The 23,852-nt window shown below is 40.3% G+C and overlaps 1 protein-coding gene across 3 annotated transcripts in view; it reads left to right on the top strand.

Annotated features, from left to right (window-relative positions):
* Positions 1-267: 267 nt before the first annotated feature.
* LOC127367422 (IgGFc-binding protein) overlaps positions 268-23,852 on the top strand; it is a 102,723-nt gene continuing 79,138 nt past the window's right edge. The window contains exons 1-9 of one of the 3 annotated variants that reach the window (XM_051407229.1): positions 268-272; positions 392-428; positions 16,592-16,642; positions 16,763-16,896; positions 17,535-18,193; positions 18,857-19,290; positions 19,374-19,537; positions 19,821-19,997; positions 22,869-23,094. In XM_051407229.1, coding sequence (XP_051263189.1) covers positions 404-428; positions 16,592-16,642; positions 16,763-16,896; positions 17,535-18,193; positions 18,857-19,290; positions 19,374-19,537; positions 19,821-19,997; positions 22,869-23,094 — 1,870 coding nt within the window. In that variant the 5' untranslated portion in view covers positions 268-272; positions 392-403. Of the gene's footprint in view, positions 273-319; positions 429-8,314; positions 8,361-16,591; positions 16,643-16,762; positions 16,897-17,534; positions 18,194-18,856; positions 19,291-19,373; positions 19,538-19,820; positions 19,998-22,868; positions 23,095-23,852 lie in introns of those variants that run through there. The other 2 variants (XM_051407228.1, XM_051407227.1) reach the window with 2 other exon arrangements.

The following is a 23,852-nucleotide window of genomic DNA, read 5'->3' as shown; positions in this document are numbered from 1 at the left end:
GTTCAGTTATTTGGCAGATGTCTGTGTGACTGTCTTGTCAAACACATCCACGTCAGGCTTCCACATTTACCATTCTCACTGTTATTCCTACAGTAATCGTACAACAAACATAAACACACCAATATTCAATATGCTTTTCATTCAGCCAGAACGGAACACCAGCATGTGGTTTTTCCGCTCTACATGTCTCCCACACCCTAACACCCACACACTGATATAAGTGTTCTTCCATCCTGCCTCCTTCTATCAGAATCCTTCATGGTCAGCAACAGGTACAGTTGGATACCTCTGGTGATACTTGTTGTGGTTTGGGACATAAAGTACAGGTGTTGTTTGCCATAGACAAGAATGTCTAAAGTTTTATTTCTTATTTATTTCTGAACTCTTTGAGATACGTTTGAGGATGTATGTGCAGCACTCTGGATCAGGCATGTAGTTTTTCATTTTTTATGGTCTAATATTACCCGTGCATGTAGTATAGTGTTAAAATGTCTTTATCTTTATTTTAAAATGTATTGCAAAATTGTAATCCTGCTAATAATCTCCATTTTAACCATGTGTAACTAGTGTAGGTTTTTTTGTTATATGATGAGCTGCTGTTAACTTCACATTATTGCTGTTAATGGTAAAAATCACAGCTGTACAGCTATTGCAACTATTACTAATGCTTGTACTATTTCTACCAGATCTAACACTAACTTATTTCTGACTTGCCATAATGTTAGTTTATCTGTTATTACAATTAATTATCAAAATGAAAATTTTATATTCCTGTAATTACATATTGAGAACACATCAAATGCAGTGATTTAGGGTTCAAAATATCGGCAAGATATTGAGGTCCAATTGCTTGATTATTCAAGTTATCTCTAAATGATTTTACCCTTTAAAATATAAACAATAAAGTTATCAGCATTATCAGGCTGTAATAACATATTAGTTTGATTCATAATACAGACATATGTAATACATTTCTGATTATTCAAAACACAATTGAAGGATGTATTTATTATACGTGCTGATTAAAAAATAATACATTATGACGTAGTATTTAACAGAATGTAAAACATTTTAATCCTTTAAGGGCCAAAGTTGCAAAATTGTGACACGACACGGTACTGAATCAAACAGCTGTTTTCTCCGAATAGAGTGTTATATCTCATTCATACTCCCCTCCTCTAGTTGGCAGACATCCTGTACTTAGACCTTAGCTCAGAAATATGTCATGCTTCAATGCAAAATGTTCGAGGAAGTCCCATCCAAACTGTTGGGTGAGAAACCGGACATAGTGTACCACGGCACTATTTATGCTGAAGCGGTATTGCTGGATTTAGGAGTTATTGAGACAAAATAAACGAAAATGATAAGCATGACGCTTAGGGAAGTTATGGGTCTCCTATTTGCTGATCCTGATTCTGAAGGGGAAAATCTACCTTTGGGAGATGACGGTCGTCACAGTGCGTCTTTGCATAGCAATGGCAAAAAAAAAAAAAAAAGTCACTAAATTAGTTACTCAGTTACAAATTATAAAAGTAACTAGTTACTTCAGAAAGTAACTATTGCATTACTTTCAAGTACATTTTTAAATGCTTAAATGTGACCCCACCTCCACCCCTCTTCAACTGAACTCAAAATACATGTGCATGTTCAATTATTTATGATAAATCTGAATATTATAATGAGATGGACATTTAATACAAAACATTATTAACAGAAACAATGTACACAAGTCTAAACTATTTTAATGTTGCTGTGGGACAAAGTGAGACTAGCCTCCAATCAAATGCCATGTATGTAGATATTATGTTTATATAGTGGTTCGATACAAATAACACAATAGATGTTTTGGAACTTTTGATATTTATTGCCCCTCAACAGGCCACAACTGGGCAAAATTAAATTATGCTTGTTAAGCACTATACCAAAAATAAATAACAAATATATACACTCTTTGTAGTGCAAATAAAACAAAAAAAAACTTCAGACAATTGGTAGATATACTGTACTTCAAGTATTTTCTTCCTCGAAAAAGTAGAACAGTGTAACAATATGAGGTGCTTTCAATCTAACTGAAAAGTACAATGTATAGCAAAAGTAAGGAATCCAAATATAAACAGGTAATACATAAGAAATAAAAAATACATCTTGATAAAAATAAATCTCTTTCTCTGGCCATTGACAATCTCACTTCAAGAGGCTGCAGCCAGCCAACAAATAAATCTAAATTAAATTATGCCCTTTAAGCAATGTACCAAAAATGTATAGAAAAAATATATACACTCTTTTTAGTGCAAATGTAATAAGATACAACACAACTCGCCATACCTGTCTCTCGTTGACTGACTCGCTTGTGTTGTTCGTTGTGTGTCCGACTATGCGTGCTTTCGAACACCCGCCCAACTCTTCCTCTGATTGGCTTACCATGAAATTTTACCCAACCTCAGCCAATCGTCAGCATTTATGCACTTGTCTCGTGTACTGCCCACTAACAAAGAAAGAACAGTAAAAAAAAAAGTATTTGCCTCTCGGCTCAGGGATCTAGTTGGTCTGATAAAAAAAACAGCTTCAATTATAGTAACGCGCCACATTTTTTGGCAGTAACGGTAATGGTGTTATTAAGATGGGAAGAGTAATCAATCAGATTACTCGTTACTGAAAAAAGTAACGCCGTTATTTATAACGCCGTTATTTATAACGCCGTTATTCCCATCACTGAACATGACAAATGGATGGAGGGGGGTGAATCTGATGAAATAAGTTCAACTCTCTATCAAAATATCAGGTATTTCATGGAAATTACATAATCCAATATGGCTGCCGCCATATGATGTCATAATATGCAAATTAGATGGGGAAATTTACTCCCTAGATAAACTTTAGGTCATTCTCAATATTTGTCTCAATTACACTCTGTCTCTATCTCAAACCACTTTCAAGCCAGAGCCTTCTGAAATTTAGATGTCAAAATCTAGTATTTTTAAAAATAAAACCCGGCGCCTAAAGGATTAACAATTTTTTGTAATTAACAACCTGAACCAAAATAGTAATAGATTTTCCTACATTATTATTATTGAAGACAGTCAGGAACACTTTTGTCATAATAACTTTATTCCAAAGCAGAATTTTCCATTTGCCCTCCTTGCCCTTCCACATGCCCACGTGGAAAACCTTAAGGCAGGGAGAGCACACCTCCCTGCCCTTCCATGTGCATCTTCCCTCAGCATCACCGTCACCTTTGAACACCACCTCCAGAATCGACTACTGCAACAGCACCCTGTACGGCACACCATCCAAAACCTTAAATAAACTCCAGTACATCCAGAACTCTGCTGCTCGTCTGCTCACCCACACCCGCACCCGTGACCACATTACCCCTGTCCTCCAGAACCTCCACTGGCTCCCGGTCCCACAACAAATTCAATTCAAAATCCTCCTCCTCACACACAAAGCCCTCCATAACCAGGCCCCTTCCTACCTCACTGACCTGCTCCACCGCCACAATCCATCCCGTAGCCTCTGCTTATCTGACGCAAACCTCCTGTCTCCACCACCCAGGACCAAGCACCGAACCTGGGGCGACAGAGCCTTCTCTGTTGCTGCCCCCTCCCTCTGGAACTCTCTCCCCAAACTGCACCGACCTTACAGCGTTTTTAAAATTGCTTTTAATGTTTAGCTTAGTCCGATGTGTTTTTAGTGTTTTTACTATTTGATGTTGTTTTTCGCTGCTTTTATGATTTAATGTAAAATGTCTTTGAGTATTCAGAAAAGCGCTTACAAATAAAATGTATTATTATTATTATTATACATGGAAAAGTTTAAGACAAGGAGAGCGGCAGCAGAGACCCCCCAGGGTACAGAACAGAGCAAGCATCAATGGCAATCAGAAAATGACATTGATTAATTAGATACAAAATAAAAGGAGGAGCTGGCATGGAGGTGGGTTGCAAAACGGCTTGTAGAGGAATCAGCAAAGAAAGGCAGGCTAAAGCAGCTTAAATAAGGTGCCCTGAATGATATTTGCCAATTGGATGCTTGAGGGAATCAGCTGAGCTGTCAGCTGACTGTGTATGGTTTCCAATAGGAAGCTTAGCAGGAATCAGCTGAGCCATCAGCTGATGTGTGTTTAAGATTAGCTTTAATCAGTTGATATAGCTGGAATTGAGAGCTGAGCCTTACTTCGTGGCCTGCCTGAACTTATGCTATGCTTAATTTTTGCTGTCTTTTTACAAAACTTGGGAATTGCACTTTTTTTAGAAACTGCATTTTGAATAAGCTGGAGTTTTTTGAATGCCTTTTAATGGAGCCCTGTCAAAAGAGGACTGTAGCAGTCAATATTGCTAGAATGTTCAGTCACTACTATTTGTGTAGTTGTTGCTACTGTTGTTGCTGTGCACCTGTATGTCTGTCTCTCTTTCTCTCAAATTCAATTCAAATTGGGCTTTATTTGTTAAGTTCACTTGTGACTTGGACCCCAAAGCAAAGACACACTCTCTGGTGAGTGGGAACCGAAGATATTTTAATAGAAATCCAAAACCGGAACTGAAGCGGGCAGGTGAGGCAGGGAGCTGGCTGGCAGGAGGATGTCTTCAGCAGACTTGCACAGGCAAAACTAGACTCGGGAAAGTAGGTGAACATCATGCCGGGTTGGAGCATGGAATCTTCTGACAGCGAGCAGGAGTGGAGACCGGGCTAATGAGTGAAGGGAATGGGCTGAGTGAAAACAGGTGTGCCAACAGGAGGAAGCCAGCCACACCCCCTGCCCCACACAAGCTCTGCAAGAAAACAGAAAGGGGAGGGCGAACAGAGAGAGGACAAAAAGAAAAGCACAACAACAAAGGCATAATAAACCAAACCATAACATTATTGGCATGAAAGTTTTTTAAAAAACAATATGCCAAAGCAAAGCATTCAAATACAATACAATAAATCAAAGATATATACATTATGAACATTATATTAGTTATACAGTGTGTGTCTGTGTGTCTGTGTGCCTCGATCATTCACTGTCCCTCGGGTTGTGGCATGTTAATATATACTGGGCAGCAAGGTGTGCCCGCTCTCCTTCTCCAAGGAGTATTTTTAATTTGGAGAGGTCGTTCAGCTCTTTGAAATCTGGTACTAAAGAGCTGAACTTGTTCAAATACATTTTTCTAGTATTATTTAATTTTGTACATTGTAGGAGAAAATGCATCTCTGTCTCAACCTCACCTGTCGAACAGTGACCACATTTTCTGTTTTCTTTTGGTTGCCATGATTTTTTGTGTCTTCCTGTTTCGATTGCCAGTTTGTGGTCACTGAGCCTGTACTTGGTTAGGATCTCTCTCTGCTTTCTATCTCTGACAGTAGAGAGATATTCTGCTAATTCATAATCTCTTTTAAGGGCAAGATAACATTCCAATCTACTTTGGCTTTTAGTTGTTTCTTCCCAAGCTCTGATGACTGAGTGGACCCCATACTTCACTACCGTACAGCGCAATGGGCTGGATGACACTATCAAATATTTCAAGCCAGATTCTTATTGGAATATGGAAATTATAAAATGTTCTCTTAATTGCATATAGAGCTCTTCGAGTTTTTTCTTTTAGTGCATTCACTGCCATGTTGAAACTCCCTGATGCTGTTATGGTTACCAAGGTAGGTATAACTCATGCTGTGTTCAATGACATGATTATTGATGGTAAATTGGTGTTTGTTCTCATGACACCTTTTGAAAGATCATGACATTGGTTTTCTTCATGTTTACTGCAGGGCCCAGTTCTGACAGTACTTTTCTACTACGTCCAGCTGTAGCTGTAGTCCTTGTTCAGTAGGAAACAGTAGGACAAGGTCATCAGCATAAAACAGAGACTTCACCTCTCTATCTAGTAGGGAGAGGCCCGGAGCAGCACATTTATCTAACTCAACAGCCAGTTCATTTATATACACATTAAATAAAGTCGGACTTAGATTGCAACCCTGCCAAACGCCTCTTCTCTGGGGGAAGAAATCAGTTAGTTTGTCTCCAATTTTAACAGCACACATGTTTTCCAAATACATCGATTTAACCAGATCATCCATTTTGCCACCTATACCACATTTTAAAAGTCTCTAATAGAGCCCTTCATGCCAAATAGAGTCGAAAGCTTTCTTGAAATCAATAAAGCAGGTGAATATTTTTCCAGTCTTAGTTTGTTGTACATGTTTGTTGATTAAAGTGTGAAGGGTATATACATGGTCGGTGGTGCGGTGTTTTGGGAGGAAGCCAATCTGGCTTTTACTTAAGATTGACTGATCCTCGTGGAAGTCTAGTATTCTTGTATTAAGAATACTACAGAATAGTTTACCTAGACAGCTGCTGACACAGATGCCACGGTAGTTATTAGGGTCTGATTTGTCCCCACTTTTATGAATTGGGGAAATGAGCCCTTTGCACCAGATGTTGGGAAAACATCCTGCCTGTAGTATAACATTGAACAAATGTAACATTGCACCCTACATTTCTGGGGTGCTGCTTTTGAGCATTTTGTTTCTAATGCTGTCTGGACCACAAGCTTTTCTTGGCCTCAGACATTTTATCTGTGTGGTTATTTCTTCCCAAGTAATTTCAAAATCAAGGGGGTTTTGGTTTCAAAATGTGATCTCCAGATGTCACCGTTTTGGATGGGTAATGTCTGCTGTTGCTTTGTGTTGAACTTGTTCCACATATCCCAGAATTGATTTTGGTTAATGGCATTCTCAATATCATCAAGTTTCAATTGGGTATAATTTAGTTTTTTGTTCCTAATTATGTATTTATATGTATTTAAAATTTCATTGTATCGAATGTGCAGGGCTGGGTTTGCTATTTTTCTCAGCTCTTTTCTGATTGTTTTGCATTCTTGATCAAACCATTTGTCAGTATTTTGCAGGTCTCCGTCTTTGCTTTATGAGGTCAGCCCTAATAGCTGCCTCATGGAATATCATATTGATATCATCAATGGCCTTGTTTACCCCATCTCTGGTAGGGACATATTGATTTTGAGTATATATTGATATGTAATTCATCAGATCAGGGGAGTTTAAAACCTTGATGAATTTGTCTCCACTGTCTGGGGCCCATCTGTAAGAAGGATTTAATTTATACAGCTTACTGGGTTCCCTTTTTGTGTCACTAATTTGACCTGACAATTTAAAGAACACATTAATTTGGTTGTGGTCTGAAAGGGGGGATTGCTGTCTGACAGTGAATTCACTGATAGTTGAGGGGTCCATGTCAGTGATTGCATAGTCTACAACACTAGACCCAAGAGCTGAGGAGTATGTGAACCTCCCTAAAGAGTCCCCTCTGAATCTCCCTGCCACTTTGATTTAATATTGAGTCAAGGTTATTCCGACGGGGGATGTTTGGTATGGTAAACAGGGGGGCCTGTCCGAATACATGGTTGTTGCCCTGTGTGTCAATCATATCAGGTTCAATTCCTGTACGTCCATTCAGATCTCCAGTTAGAAGTACATTTCCCTGGGCCTGGAAATAGGCGATTTCTGAATTTAGGGTGTCAAAAATGTCCTCTTCAAAATAAGGAGAATCCACTGGGGGTATGTAAATTGCACAGAGGTATAGATCCCTATCGGTTATGCCTAGGGTTTGATCTAACCTCAACCAAATGTGCGATTTTACTGGTGAGATCTGATTGCAAAGATCTCCTTTATACCACACCAAAATCCCCCCCGATGTTCTGCCCTTGCGTATGTTTTTTAGTTTTATGGAGGGCACCATGACTTCATTATATCCTGGGGGACAGTGAGTGAGCAAATCATCTTGACACCATGTTTCTGTCAATACAATGATATCAACGTCTTTGATAGATTTCATGAACTGAGGGTTTCCACTCTTCAGCTCAAAGGTTGAGGAGACCCTGAATATTCCAATAGCTTATATGAAATGAACGCATCAAAAAAGAAAACAATCAAAATGAACCTGTATAGTGAGACAAATATTTAAAAAACCTTCTATCTATACATTTATAATAATAATTTATAGCTCTGCTGTTGTGGGTGGGGAGGGGGACGTGTTGCTCCATGGCTCTGCGAGGAGGGGGAAAGTGGCCTCAGCTGGTTCTGTTTCACAGTGATGAGGGGGTGGGCGTGTGGGTAGTGTGGGGTCTGGGCTGAGCTGGTGTGTCTCCTCACAGCAGGGGGGATGATCCGGGCCTGGTGATGGGGGGGAGGAGGTCTGTGATGGTCTCTGAAGCTTCTGGTAGAAGAGAGGGTGGAAGGGCTGCTTCCTAGGGCTGTGTCTTTGAGGGTCTTTGTAAAGATATTCACCTTCTCTCTGTGTAGATGGAGTCCATCATAGAGGTCCCAGGTGCCAATGGTTGGATGGAGGGCCAGGTGGACGTTGGGTAAGGTGGCACAACCTCTTCTGATCTCCATATTGATGTCATGGATGACGTGAGGAGGGGTGTCTGTCCTAGGCAGCAGGGTGGAGATCACGATGCGGGTGTTAGGGAATTCCTTGGTGGCCTGCTCCGCCATCTTCCTCACTGCCTCAGCAGTGTCCCTTCGGAGGTTGTGCAGGTCGTTTGTTCCTGTGTGGATCACCAAGCATTGAGGGCTCTCGAGGGTCTCCTTTCTCAACAGCTTTATTGCCTGGCCTGTGGTGCTGCAATGTTTAGACAGCACTTTCTAAGAAGGAAAAAGCTTGTTGGTGTCCAGGAATTTCCCATTTGAGTCAGCCAGCAGGACCACTAGTGGGGCTTGTTCTTCAGGCTGAGTGGATGGCAGCTGGGATGGACAGAGTTGGCTGTTGGGAGCTGGCTGTGTGGGTGTTGGTAGGGTGCAGAGCATAGATGGTGGGACAGAGACAAGGCAGGGGTTTGGAAGACTAGCAGGGAGAGTCTGTGTCTCTGTCTCTGTAGTTGTCTTTGTGGGGACTGTTGAGAGTTGGTCTGTCAGCTGTCGGACTTGCCTGGTGAAGTTCCTTTCTCTGTTCTCAGTGTCCTCCTTCACTTTGGCTAACTGAGCCCGGAGCCCACTGTTCTCCTGTTTTAAAGCCTCTACACTTCCTCTTAGCTCAGATGTCGAGGCCTGGTTGTCTGTCTTGAGCTGCTGGAGCTCCTCTTGAAGCTGCTGCACAATGTTGTCTAGGGGGGCAGACAAGCTGGCCTGGGTCAGATCTTTGAATTCGGCAAAGTCCAGCTCCAGCAGGGCCATACTCTCCTTCAGCTGGTTGGTGGAGCTGGCAGGTGTGGGAGGGGCAGAGATGGACAAGGTGGTGGGGTTCTCTGTTGGCCTCTCATCGTCTTCACTGTCACATGGAACATTGCACCTCTTGGTGTCCACCTCAGCTTTGATCAGGGAGAAAACTTCGTCCCCCTGGACCATCACCTTTCCCTTTGTGTAGTAGGTGATGGTGAGCAGGGGGTCATCCTTGTTCATGTGTTTATCCTTACAAATCTTCAATGGGCCTCCTGAGCCGATGCCCTCACTGGAGATGTAAGGATATTTCATGCACAGACTTTCCTTCAAGATGTATATGGAGTCTGTGAAGAATATGAGGTTGTTCTTCTTCCTCCCTTCTTTGTGTAGTGCATAGTCCGTGAACAAGACTTCTTTGTTCTCCTGAAGTGTCTTTTCCTTCAACTTCTCCCTGGCTGCTGCACTCTTACAGAGAGCAGGCTATTTAACCTCCCTGCTCTCTGTTCTCTGCTTGGCTGTTTCCATGGCGACCGCTTTGTTTGTTTACTAGTGGGCTAACTCTTTACTGTTGCTAGCTTTTTTAGCATTTAAACACAGTTATTAATGTTATGATTTTTGGTTTGTTCTTTTCTTCCCCTTCCTATCTTCATAAAACACCCTTTCTGTTATCTTACTTAGTCTGGTTCCTCCTTAGAAATGTTCTACACTGTGGCAGGTGGTAGCTTACAGCAGTTGATACACAGTTGCCAGCTAGCTTTTGACAGTCAGCTGGTTGTTTTCATTTAAAAAATATATCCAAAAATGGTATTTTCTTTCTTCTGTTTTGCTGATAAAGTATTTACCTTTTCTTTAGAGTCCTTTTTGAAGAAAATTCTATGTTTTTTTTTAAAAAATGTCCCACTGTTTAGGTCCATGTTTGAGATGAAATCAGAGCACATTTTTCATGCAGCCTTCTCTCTATCTTTATATATCTGTCTTTCTCTATCTCTCTCTCTCTCTCTCTCTTTCTCTCTCTGCAAGGGGTCGAGTCTCCGTCTCTCTCTCTCTTTTACCCCAACTGGTCGAGGCAGACGATCACCCATCTAGAGCCGAAGGGTCTGTCCTAGGTTTCTGCCTCTTAAAAGGCAGTTTTTCCTTGCCCCCGTCGCCAAGTGCTTGCTTATGGTGGTACTGTTTGGTCTCTGTAAATAATGTTATAAGGAGTATGGTCTAGACCTGCTCTATTTGAAAAGTGTCCTGAGATAACTTCTGTTATGAATTGGCGCTATACAAATAAAATTGAATTGAATTGAATTTAATAGAAATAAGAGCGGGAGTTTTTCCAGGTCGGCATTTAACAGGAAGTCCCTGAGTTGGCCTGTGACAACAAGCTGATCTTGTTACTGCTTTTATGTTTATGTATTTCAACTAATTTTTAAGTTTTTTAAGTAGACTAAGATCAGAAAGGTCTTAGTCATAGGACTTTAGAGTCTAATTAGGGACCGAGCCAGCGACCGCTGGAGGTCCCTATTGTTTTTGCTTCGTTTCTTATTATTATTATTTTAAGCCCCTTTGGACTGCATTTTCCCCCCCTGAATATATACCAAAAGTCAATTTTATTTGGCAAAGTTGTCAGGCCTGGTGAAAAATTTGATATTCTGTGTGTCTTTTTCGGGTCGGCCACTAGGTGGCGCTACTATTTTGGGAAGTATTTTCACTTTTTGGTTACTTAATAACTTTTGTATATTTTGTCGCACATTCAAAAAACTTATATCCACGCGTTCGGTGAATGATGCTGAATCTCTCCATATAGGCCCCACCCACTTATATCCACGCGTTCGGTGAATGATGCTGAATCTCTCCATATAGGCCCCGCCCACTTCCGCCTATAATTTTTTTTCGTTAGAGCGCTAAATGGCCTTAAAGTACCTTTTCGTGGTCCTCCTACACACTTTGTCCGATTCACACGAAATTTTTCACCTAGCACCTGGGGACCGCCCTGGCAAAAAACGTAATTTGAACCTTTTTGAAATTTCAAAAAATAAGCGCACTATAAAATTAAGACTTCCTGTAGATTTTTCATCAAAAAAGGAAGAGGACCATTTCTTAACATTGGTATGTTCGATTGACATCAAACTTGGGTCCATAGTTCCTCATGTCCTCCTTAGGCACCGTGCACAATTTCAGACCATTACCACTAGGTGGCGCTCTTTAAAATGAAGGACTTTATATCTCTGCAACGGCAGGTGTGATTAAAATGAAACTTGGTAGGATGCTTGCCCATGGGTCCCTGAGGCTCACCTAAAAAGGAAAAAAAATCAGGCCACTGGGTGGCGCTCTGGTGGCAGGATAAATCACTGTGCGAATACCGTAATAGTTATGAATATCAAATTCACAGGGCACGTGTAGAGTAATGCCTGAAGCTCACATACCAAAAATCGTGTCGTGTGTGTAGCGCCCCCTACAGGATAAAAAAACAGCAGCCCCGGCGCCACATTTCACCGATATGTACGAAACTTGGTAGGCATGTTTAACATGCTGAGACGTACAAAAAAGCCTCTTGGACCCATACCCGACACCCCACAGGAAGTCGGCCATTTTGATTTAAAGTTTCGATTTCGGCGAACTTTTCGCGTTGTATTTGAATGAACTCCTCCTAGGGAATTTATCGGATATGCTTCAAAATTTGTGAGTACACTCAAAAAATGGTCCTGATTAAAAGTTGTGCTATTTGTGCATGTACGTTGAAGGGCGTGTCCGTGGCGTGGCATCAAAGTCAGCCATTTAGATTTTTTTGGTCATTTTCTGTGATTTTTCGCGTTGTATTTGAACGAACTCCTCCTAGGGAATTTATCGGATCTACTTCAAATTTAATCAGCGCAATCTAAAGACATTCATGATTAAAAGTTGTGCTAATTACGACATTCCGTCAAACGGCGTGTCCGTGGCTTGGCATCAAAGTCAGCCATTTTGCATTCAGTGCTCATTTTCTGTGATTTTTTGCCTTGTATTTGAACGAACTCCTCCTAGGGAATTTATCGGATCAACTTCCAATTTAATCAGCGCAATCTAAAGACATTCATGATTAAAAGTTGTGCTATTTACGACATTCCGTCAAACGGCGTACCCGTGGCGTTGCGTTGAATTTCGACCATTCACCATAAACAGATAGTACTCCACTTCAGTGTACAGTCCCACCCTGAACACGTCCTCATAACTTCAGCGTTCATGATCCAATCTCAATGAAACTTCACGTGTTTGATAACAGTCCCACTCTGAACACGTCTACATGACAATATTCAGACATAGTGATAGCGCCACCTACTGGCAATAAGAAGTAAGCGCTGCGTGGCGATTTTGGGCTGCGTTACGATTTTGAGCTGCGTCACGTGAAAGGACCGTGCCGGTGACGACTTGTCGAATTCAGTGGATTCGCCATGAAATAGCACTCATAACTTCAGTGTGCATTGTGCAATCTCCAGTAAACTTCATATATTCTGTAACAGTCTCGCCCGGAACACGTCCTCGTAACTTCAGCGTACGTGGTCCAATCTCAATGAAACTTAATGTGTGTTACAACAGTCCCGCCCTGAACTTGTCTACATGACAATATTAAGACATAGTGATAGCGCCACCTACCCGCAACAGGAAGTAAGCGCTGTGTGGAGATTTTGAGCTGATTTACGTGAAATTTCATGTTTTGGTCCGCACGTGTAACGACGGCATGCGACGCGGCCGCAGCACGCCCCGAGTTGCGTGGAGTGCGAGGTCCCGCTCAACGCTGCTTGCAGCTTTAATTCAATATTTGGGTTTAATTTAGGTTAATTGCTAAAAATGTCCAGATGAAGACATTAATTTTGGTATTACATAATGCACCATGTTATTAAATTTTACCACAAAATGTAATAATTTATTTCAAAATGCTGGGAAATGTATAACATATTTGTCATTTTGTGTTTCATAAGATATGCCAAACAGTGGATCTTCAAACCTACAAGGTTTCAGTCTTGTGTATTCAAAGTCTGTTTGTTTTTTTATTTTTACTTAGACCTCCCTGTTTTTACTTCATCCTGCTTTGGATGTCTTTCCATCACCTCACTCTGGGCTGCTTCTGCATGTGTTTTGTCCAGATGAAAAAAAAAGTCTGCATCCTCAGTCATATTATACTCCTATTTAGCAATGTATTTTGTATTTTTATGTCAATCTGATCTTTCCTTCTTTCTGTAAAACGAAATGTGACGCGTGCTTACATCAGCATTTACTTACTGATTTAGATTAATAATATCATGACATTCACCTGTTAATAAATATTGAACTTTTAGCGACACAGAGAAACAGCGACATTTAGCCATCTGGAAAATTACCTTGCTACCGCTGTCACCAAACTGTCCTGAAGTTGTGTTCACTGGGAGGCAGCTGAGCCCCAATCGATTACATGCTAAAAGCAGCTATATTAGTCGGAGGACATCAGAGGGAAAACCAGAATATATTTCCTCCATTGAATATGATCCAGTTACACCCAAATCACTGATAAAGTTGTGCTTTTATACAAGTGATAACACTGTGTTTTTATACAATATTCAGTGAGGTCCAGCCCCCCAAAACACTCTTACACTCAGGTAGCAAGCCATACTGTTGCTAATCAGCTAACTAATTAACCTTTGCTCTGCGTGCTAAAAGTTGATTATTGATTGACAGGTGAATGTCATAATATTATTGGTCAAAATCAGTTAGTACATGCTGATGTAAGCACCAAGAGTGAACCTCTCATCTTGTCACCCATTGGTTAGTGGAGTACCATTTTGAAGCCTCGAGTTTATTATTTTGGCTGCCACCATGTTAGATGGAGCCAGTACAAGCGGAGGTGACTAAGGCGCCCGGTATACTCGCCGCAGTCGACATGTCGCGCAACAATGTGACTTCAAAATGATGTAGATCTCGCTGGTGCGCCAGGATTTTGGCCCGGTCGCGCGATGTCGCGCCTCACCGCAAACAGGAAGATGGACGATCTGTACGATCCTTTAATGAAGGAACACAGAGATGCCCTAGAGGTGCCAGAATTCATGGCGAGAAATCGCCATGAATGTTGGAAAAGAGGAGGACATATGCTGAAAAATTTGGAAGAACCTCCGCAACCGATTTTGAAAAAAAAAAAAAATTATTTTCTTCTTCTTCTAGTGAGTAGAAATAGCAAAGTCGGTAGCCTTTCCTCACTAGCGACATCTCTGTTCAGGAGAAGACTGCAACTAGGGCTGATACCACCACGCGCAAGTATATAGTCACGGCGCTCCCGTGACGTCATGTTGTCATTGGTCTGCGGCGAGTATACCAGGTGCTTTACTGCGGGTTGATCTGCACTCACTGTCTGTGCAGTTGTGACTTGTCAGTAACAGGAAACAATGGCAGCTCGCCCAGTCACACACAATCTCGTATTACAGCTAAACAGTACACTAAAATAAGACACATTTAAGACTTTGATATAAAAATACAAAGAAATTTAATTTTTATAATTTTTGTTTCTCAACTATTACTGTAGACTAACAATAATTGCTATTGTGGATTAACCACAAACCTTGGTAGTGTATAAGCAGTGAAGCTCCCACACACACACACACACACACACAGCATATACATATACAAACGCTGCAAAACATTTAATAAAAAAAAAAATTCAATTAAGTTCAACAATTTTTGTTGTAATTGTTTTAACTCGCTGATGATGGAGATTTTTGAGGTTGTAATTTATTTAGTAGTTTGTATTTAGTCCATCACATTTATATGAATAAGGGCACTGTCGGGCTCTACGACGTAGGGTGTTAGAGTGGTCTAACTGTAATAGTTTAATCAATAATGGTTATCAAAAATTATAATTATCAAAAGATAATAGAAAATGACTTTAATTAATATTAAAGATCCTCGGGGCACCACCCTTAAATAAGGGAACGATAACCAATAATCGATTGATCGGTCTCATAAAAATTACACTAAACTATTAATTCAGAAATCAGATTAATAATAAACTACACCCAAAATCATTAATAATAGCTAGAGTGGGAGCTTTGGAGTTCTACATAGAAGAGGTTGGTATCACTCACTCTTGTACGAAATTATATAGGCCAGCATATGTAAACACAAACATTTATTAACCAGATATAATAAAATGTGTGTGTGTGTGTGTGTGTGTGTGTGTGTGTGTGTGTGTGTGTGTGTGTGTGTTTATGGGGGTCATAAAGGGCTTATGTCCTGTGTCCTCCGACCAGATGTTTCAGGGTGTGAAACACGGGTTGGTGAGAGACAGAGCAATAGAGATGCGGGAGGTTTTGAATCGCTCTCCACGTGTATATACCTAGACCAAATATGTGAAGCATTAAACTAACATCACCTTAGACTACAGTTACTACAGTAACCTCAGTTAATCACATCAACGTCACAATACCACAGTAACCTAAATAAAACACATCAGCAACATTAATTAACATTAACAATAATTAAACAGTCCTTGTTTAGCCGTTAACTCTGTTAATTGTCTGTCTATGCCCAGTACGTTACCAACAGTCCAATGGAGATGAAAAAGAGTTTCGGGTGAGCAGCATAGGTCAGCCAGTGGTCCTGTGAGCCAGGCTGATCAGAATCTGAAGTCCAAAACTGTCTCTGTTGTGCGATGTCCGCTGGTGCAGGTATCGCAGGAAAAAGCAGACTTTTGTGCCGTGCTAAAATCCTTTTGTCGTGCGTCGTCGGTGTGTCAGGCCGAGGTCTCTGACCAATGACGGGCTGGTGTTTGGCTGTTTTATTGCCTTTATGACACACCCTGGCCGCATTCCGGGACCCCTCCGCAGAGGGGTCTGTTATCTGGTGGGCGTGTTCCCTTTGTCTTTAGACTACTACAAGAAAAGTTTTATGGCTTACATACAGGAGAATTCCTTATTTTCTGAGCACATAGTCAGATTCCAACATGTTCCTTTGTGTTTCAGTTAAACACTTCAAATGAACAAGTTCATATTGAAAGATATCCTTGGATCCCAACAGCACTCTAAACAGTATTTATATAAGAAATACATGTCAAGAAAGAAAAAAAAATGTCTTGAGTGCAGTGACTTAGTGCAAAACAATACGTGGTGAAAAAGTTAGTGTTGCGCATTGTAGTATAACTCTCATGCATCCTGCTGTAAATATATGCCCAAATTTCCAATAGAACAGAATAAAATTACACATGATCTGTCTTTGTTTTGATATCGGCATTATACATCAGCCATTGCCTCTGCCTTTAAGTTTCAGCTTTCACACTACCATAGACATATTTGCTTCTAAAGCATTTCAGAATTGTGTGTGTGCTGTAAAATTGGGAAACACTGAAAACTGCCCAATGAAATATGCTGGTTTTTGTTAAGAAAATATGCACAACACATAATGTTCAACATTATGTACAAATATATTTATTTCTCTTTTTCTTTCTTAGCTATGAAAATAAAACTTCTCATGATGTGCTTGGCTGCTGCACTCATGGCAGGTATGACTGTCGCAGGCCAGTAATATTATTACTGAGTTCTATCATGGTTTATTTAAGTTTATAAAACCTCTCTTCTCTTCTCTTCTCTTCTCTTCTCTTCTCTTCTCTTCTCCTCTCCAGTATGTCATGGTTGTGCTACAGGAAAGGAGTTCATCACAACATTTCTTCCTAACTACCAGCGTACTGCTGAAAAAGACCACCGTCTCCATGTGGTTTTGACTGCTCACGGGTCTGAAGCCAGTGTTCATATACAGGTGACTGATATTTTTAATCAAAGGTCGACACTGCAACACTGCAACACTGCAAAAAAAGGTTTTACAGGTTTAATTTTTAAAATCCTTTTGCACGTTTCCTGAAACCTGTCTGTTCGAATCAAACTATAGCCTCAAAACTATTTATCTGTGCAAACAATGCTTTAATACATACAGCCACTACTGAGCAGTCATTATACACTACATCAATTACATGTAGTACATGTACACATGATTACATGATTTTGTAAATTAAATTTTTGTGCTACACACTAACTTGGAAATTTCTGAACTGCATTGTTATACGTTTTTTTTTATCATATGTGGACTGCTCATATGATTGTATTTTCTTCCCTTTGATAAATCAGGACTGATATTTGCATAAAAGACATGGTTACCTCCTACATTGTGTAGTACTATATAACAATAATTGTCTGCACCGGTACGCTGCAGACAATTATTATTTGTATGTTATGGAGCTAACTTAAATAACTCAAGACCAGAAATGACCCAGGATACCTACAGCGTGATTATTCAAAGCATAGGGCCACTGAAAAGCTGTATTTAAGTTGGGAGTGACAGTGGGCTGGTATGTTTTAAGGTTGCCTCTGATTGTTTAACAAATCCAGGCTAATCTGCAGGTGGCTTCAGTGGATTTCTCCAGGCAGCTGACCCTCTCTGCAGGTGAAAGCCGGTGGGTTTCTCTTCCATGTGGATCTGAGCTGCAACAGCAGTTTGTTACTCCAAACTCAGCAGTACGAATCTCATCTAGTGCTGAAATCTCTGTGGTCTCTTTCAACCGTCGCCACGCCACGGGAGATGGCACAGTGGTTTCCCCAACAGCAGAGCTTGGTACTGACTACTTTGTGTTCACACCCTCAGGAAGCATTAAGTACATGGACAGGCTACTGGCTATCGTTAATGGCAATAGCTACAACCAGATCACCATCTTACCTGGTGCTGATGTGTTGCTAAGAGGTGGATCTAGGTGGCAGCGTGGAAAAGCAGTGACTGTTATCCTGGCACCCTATGCATCCTACCTTGTACGAAGTCATAAAACATTGACAGGCATGCGGATTCAATCTCAGAATCCTGTAGCGGTCTTGGCAGGCCACCAGTGTCTGTCTTTGGGTTTGAAGTGTGAACATGTGTATGAACAGCTTCCTCCTTTGGCAAGCCTTGGTAAAGAATACATGGTACCCACGACCAGCAACTGTAAGGCCATAAACTGGGCAGTGATAGTAGCTACTGAAGACAACACTGAGGTGACACTGCACAAGGGAAAACTCTTAAACAAACAGTTAAGTTTCTATTATATTATAATTCTATTATATTCATTCTAATATACTGTTGAAGCCACATGGTCTGGTATGTCCACCTATCCATCCAAATGCACACATACTCATCATCCATTTATCCATCTAACATATAATGACACTGTGTACGCTGAAAAATATAATGTAATATAAATGTTTTAATACATCAATTAACTCTCCTAAAGCACATGTGAGAAAACTGTCCCATTTCATGTTTTCCAACATGCAAAGGGAGCTCAATGCAGTGCAACAGGAAAATACAACCAAAACACAAGCAAATGCAGAAACATCTTCATCACTTTATCAACACACATGAGAAACAGTGCACAGACACACCACAGAACTGAGTTACATTAAAAGTTTCCATGCTGGTAATTACAAAAGGCCTAGTGCTCAGCATGCTGTATGTCCTGTAATACTGGAAGCACACAAACTAAAATAAACATGATTTGCTAGTTTCACAACATCATTGACAAGTAGCCGAAGAGTCCTGAAACTTCTGTTGTGTTCTTTTGGATGTAATGTGCTTCTATGTCTTTCCATCTAATTATTTATTATAAATGAATCAAATTATTTTTCTCAGTTCATCTAAACTCAAACTACACTTCTAATCTAACCAACTAATTATATTACACTTACACCAACAGGAAACTAAGGATGGCTGGAGATGTCACCTTGCAGAAAGTGATCTTCAAACATCCACTGGTTGTCGAGAGTGACAAGAAAGTAATGGTGCTGCTTCTTAGCAACAATAAACCAAATGACCCTTTTCTGATAACGCTGACTCCTACCTGCAAGCTTGCTACTGATTGGGCAGTTGAGACAGTGGGCGGGATTCCCAGTACTGTTGCCATCCTGTCAGAGAGGGAGGGGGCAGGTAGTGTGAAGGTGTGTCTTAAGGCTCGGTGCCTTTCACCTAAGTGGATAAACTTCTTGTCAGATAAGCGCTGGGTGTGGTCCAATGTACCAGTGGGGAAAGAGCAGAGTCATGTGACAGTGGAAGGTGATGCCCGTATGGCAGTCTACGTCTACGGTGGGAAATACCGCCATGCGTATGGCATTGCTGGAATTTGTTCTGAAGGTATACATACAAACTCACGTAGATTCCTGCTATAGTGCAGATACAGTATATGTATGTCAAGGGTGTGTTTATATTTCCTGTAGGTCACTCCACCCCTGCACCACCCACTGATCCATGTGAACAGGTAAAATGTCAAGTAAAGGAACGCTGTGTGAACGGAGCGTGTGTCCATATTTCCACATCAACCTGCCGTGTGATAGGTGACCCACACTACTTGACATTTGATGGCAGACGCTATGACTTCCAGGTAGAGTTGGCAGAGCTCACTGTCACTATTGCTTATACCAACTCTCATGCACTGTGCTGTCCACTTAGCAGGGGGTACAATTGGACAGTGTTGGACGATTGCGATTATCTATAGTTGTATAAAATTAAGTTTTTTTGTTATTTTGCTTGTCTGCTGGGTTAGCTATGGTCTGATACTGTAAATCCAACTCACTGTTCCTGATTCCTTTGTGGCTTTGAGAGATGAGGAACCAAAAATGTTTTTAATTTTCTTTGCTTCAGTTGTCTAATAACATGCCTTTCAGGGTTCCTGCACTTACATTATGGCAACAGTTGCAAAGACGGCATCTGACATTCTGCCTTTCACTGTGATGACCAAGAATGACCACAGAGGTAATCGGCGAGTTTCATTTGTGAGGACTGTAACTGTCAGTGTTCACAAGCAGACGATTGTCATAGGCGGAAACAGAAGACAAATACAGGTAAGAGATTCTATATTAAATCTTAATTTAATATTTAGTTTAAAAATAAACTAAACTAAACTATTAAGGTAACAAACTATACTTTTCATTAATATTTATGCAAATGTTACTTATATTCACACACATGTTTAAGTCACTTTTTAATTTTTACAGTATAGTCTATTGTCTATGTTTTTTGTCATTCTTAATGTGTGGCTCTATGCCCAGCAAAAGACATCCATCAGCTCTGTTAAGAATGTTTGCTCAAGAAATTTCTGATAATGAAAAGGAAAAATAATTATTTTATATAAAAGGACAACAAACATTATCTTCAGTTGTCATTCCTTATTGCAATGTGTCCACTTTGTGAAAACCCCTAAAATGATGAGATGAGAATGAGCTCTAATTTTACTTCCACTTGCTATACAATAACACTATTGTAGCTTGCTCAGCCAATAGTGGTTGGCCTGGCAATAAAGATGCTAGCAGGTGCTAATGCTAGCTTAGCTACCCTATAAGTCACATGAGCCTTGCAGGTCATGGGGGGACTTTAAATATTTCTCTGTTTAGAAATCATTTGCTGAGTTTTGTGCTGTGTGCTTGACAGACTCATTGAGAGTGACTTGTCGAGATAGCTACGCCCAAAAGCACATGTCTATTTTACTCTAAATTGGACCATAATTTACTCAATGAACATCATAATGTATCGAAGAAGACTTGAAACTACAATTGAGACCATAAACTCATTAGCAAACTGTTTACTACGGGAGGCTGTGGCTCAGAGGCAGAGCGGGTCGTTCCTTAATCGGAAGGTTGTGGGTTCGGCTCCTGGTGCCACATGTCGAAGTATCCTTGAGCAAGATACTGAACCCCAAATTGATGCCGTGCATCGGTGTGTGAATGTGTATGAATGTTAGTTTCTGTTCGATGGACAGGTCCATTTACCATTTACTAAGCTAATAAATCAAGTGAGAAGTCAGGACATTTCTCTATTAGAGTGCATGGTATAATTTTTTTTATTGCAGCCAATGGAGCTATCCATGTCGTCTTTACATAGAATTCAGGTTGCAGACACCTCTGCGTCAATTAAATAACCCATAAAAATGCCAAGAAGAAATCTATCCTCACCTTCTTTGTTTTGCTGCCCCTCAGTTGATGTCATGCCTCCCACACCATATCAAGGCCATAAGTCTGAAAAAGATACAAACCAAAATTATAAGATTTGAAAATGTAAAAATCTGAATCTGAATACATAATATCGACAACTGAAAATTAAATAAATAATCAAATTTCAACGTAGTGTAAAAGTGCTTTGAGTGGTCGGAAGACTAGAAAGGCGCTATACAAGTACAGGTCCATTTACCATTTACCATTTCCTGATATTTTCTGGGCAATCATGAAAGAATTTTCCAAACAAAAGAATTTACAAAACGACAACAGAAATACAGGGAAATGGATAAAATGCACAAACATAAAAACTCTCACAATATCTGAATATTGTCACATAGACGTGTTCAGGGCGGGACTCTTATCAAACATGTGAAGTTTCATTGAGATCAGATAATGTACACTGAACTTGTGAGGATGTGTTCAGGGTGGGACTGTTACAGAATGTGTGAAGTTTAGTGTAGGTTGGACATTGTACACTGAAGTTGAGTACTGTCTGTTTTGTAGTAAATGGTCGAAATTCAACGCAACACCACGGGCGCACTGTTCGATGGACTGTTGTAAATAGCACAACTTTTAATCATGAATGTCATTAGATTGATCCGATAAATTCCCTCGGAGGAGTTTGTTCAAATACAATGCACATCAAAATTTCCCGCCATGCCACAGACACGCCTCCTTCACCACAGTCAACACATATCATCAACAATGTGTTTTGCATTTTCTAAGTAAATTTCAGGTGGATCTGATCATCCTGCTAGGAGTAGAACATGAAAGTATAAAACATGATACTTCCCATTGCCACTAGGCGGTGCTCTCACTATTTCTGAATATTATCAAATAGACGGGTTCAGGGCGGGACTCTTATCAAACATGTGAAGTTTTGTTGCAGTCGGATCATGTACGCAGAAGTTATGACGAATCCCTCTTTCATGACGAAGGTTTGAAATTGCATGCCATGGGACGCCACGACACGGAGACAATGTTTGACGAAAAAAACTGAATAGCACAACTTTTAATGATGAATGTGTTTAGATGGCTGTGTCTAAATCTGAAGTCGGTCCAATAAATTCCTAGTTAGTTAGGAGTTAGTTCAAATACAACATGTGTAAATCGCCAAAATTGCGTACCAATTTTCGTACATGGCGACCTTACGTGTCGGCCTTACGTGTCTTATTTTCGCTCCGTTTGAAATTTGTGCAATTTTCCATGACTTTTCGAGCATGTTGCGGCCGCCAAATATGCGGTCGAAGGCGGCAAAAATAATAATTCCTTGCATTACAATAGGGCCTTGCACTGGTCAGTGCTCGGTCCCTAATAAGAAAAAGAAGAATTCCTTCAGTTACAATAGGGCCTTCGCACATTCAGTGCTTGGGCCCTAACTAGCATTGCCAAACCTTAGTACATGAGGGGGAGTTTGGTGTGGGGCTGGTGGACTGTGCTGGCAGAAACATATCATGAGTAATAGTGAAGACAGGTTTTAATGGCCATTGCTTACACCAGAATTAATATGATTGGACAAAATAGGTAGCTAGTAGTCAAGTGGCTGGTGAAGCATGAATGATGCAGCTGATGCCAATTAGCTAATAAAGCACAACTTCACAGTTCTGCTTGAATGTTGTGAACTTTTTAGAATTTCTGGTGCTTTTCACAAACTATCAACAGAAATTTCTCACAAGCTGACCTTGTGTTGCAATACAGTTACAGTTTTGTTATTACCTACAGGTGAATGGAGAACTCCAGTACTTGCCTGTCAGTTTGTTGGGTGGCCAGGTCTCCGTAAAGCAGAGTGGAGCCTATGCTTCCCTCAACACTGACTTTGGTCTAACTGTAAAATATGACTGGAACATGAGGCTGTATATCACAGTGCCATCCTCCTACTATCAACATCTCAGAGGCCTCTGTGGAAACTATAATGGGGACAGGAAAGATGACCTGCCTGAACCAAAAGGTGCGAGAGGGGCTTGAAAGGACAGTAGAAACAGAAGTGGTTGGATGGAACAAGTTGACGGCAGTAGCTTCACTAGTAAAAGTCGGTGGAGATTTATAAGTGACTGAGGACAATATTGCTGTTAAAGAAAATGCAAAAGCAACAGAGTGGTATATAAACATGACATGACTGCTGTTGTGCTGCTGGATACAATATCAAAATTTGCCATATACTTGATATATATCAATACAAATGTAAATTAATGAATTAATTTAATAAAGAAAGAAATAATAATTTGATAAAACAGGAGTAGATCAGAAAATGTGGCTTCTCACTAAAATATCAATTAAAGCCACATATTGTTTTGTATGGGTTCCAAGCACATCATTTGACATACAGTATATGTGCCATCTGTGTGAATAGACAATTAATTTGCAGATAAAACTGGCTTACATATATGTAAATGGGAAGCATTTTTGTACAGTACATGTTTGTGCAACCTCAATTTTGAACATATTTGAAACTGTTTTTTTACAACATTTTATCTCCAGAATCTAAACAAGTTGTTAATTAATATTGGTAGCATTTGTACAAATCATTCATCATTATTTGAGTTAACTGATTATGCAAATGTTGCTTGTATTGAAGCAAAGTTTCTTCACTGTAAGATATGTTGCAAAGAGAAATAAAATATTAAAAAATATATTTTAAGGCCCTCCCACAAACTCAATAACACCTGCTGACTGAGACATGAACAGAGATCACATTCATTTTAGAAA

Source organism: Dicentrarchus labrax, unplaced genomic scaffold (genome assembly GCF_905237075.1).
Source record: "Dicentrarchus labrax unplaced genomic scaffold, dlabrax2021, whole genome shotgun sequence".
Taxonomy (NCBI): Eukaryota; Metazoa; Chordata; class Actinopteri; family Moronidae; genus Dicentrarchus; species Dicentrarchus labrax.
Note: the sequence above shows the minus strand (reverse complement) of the source record. Positions and strands in the feature narration are given on the sequence as shown.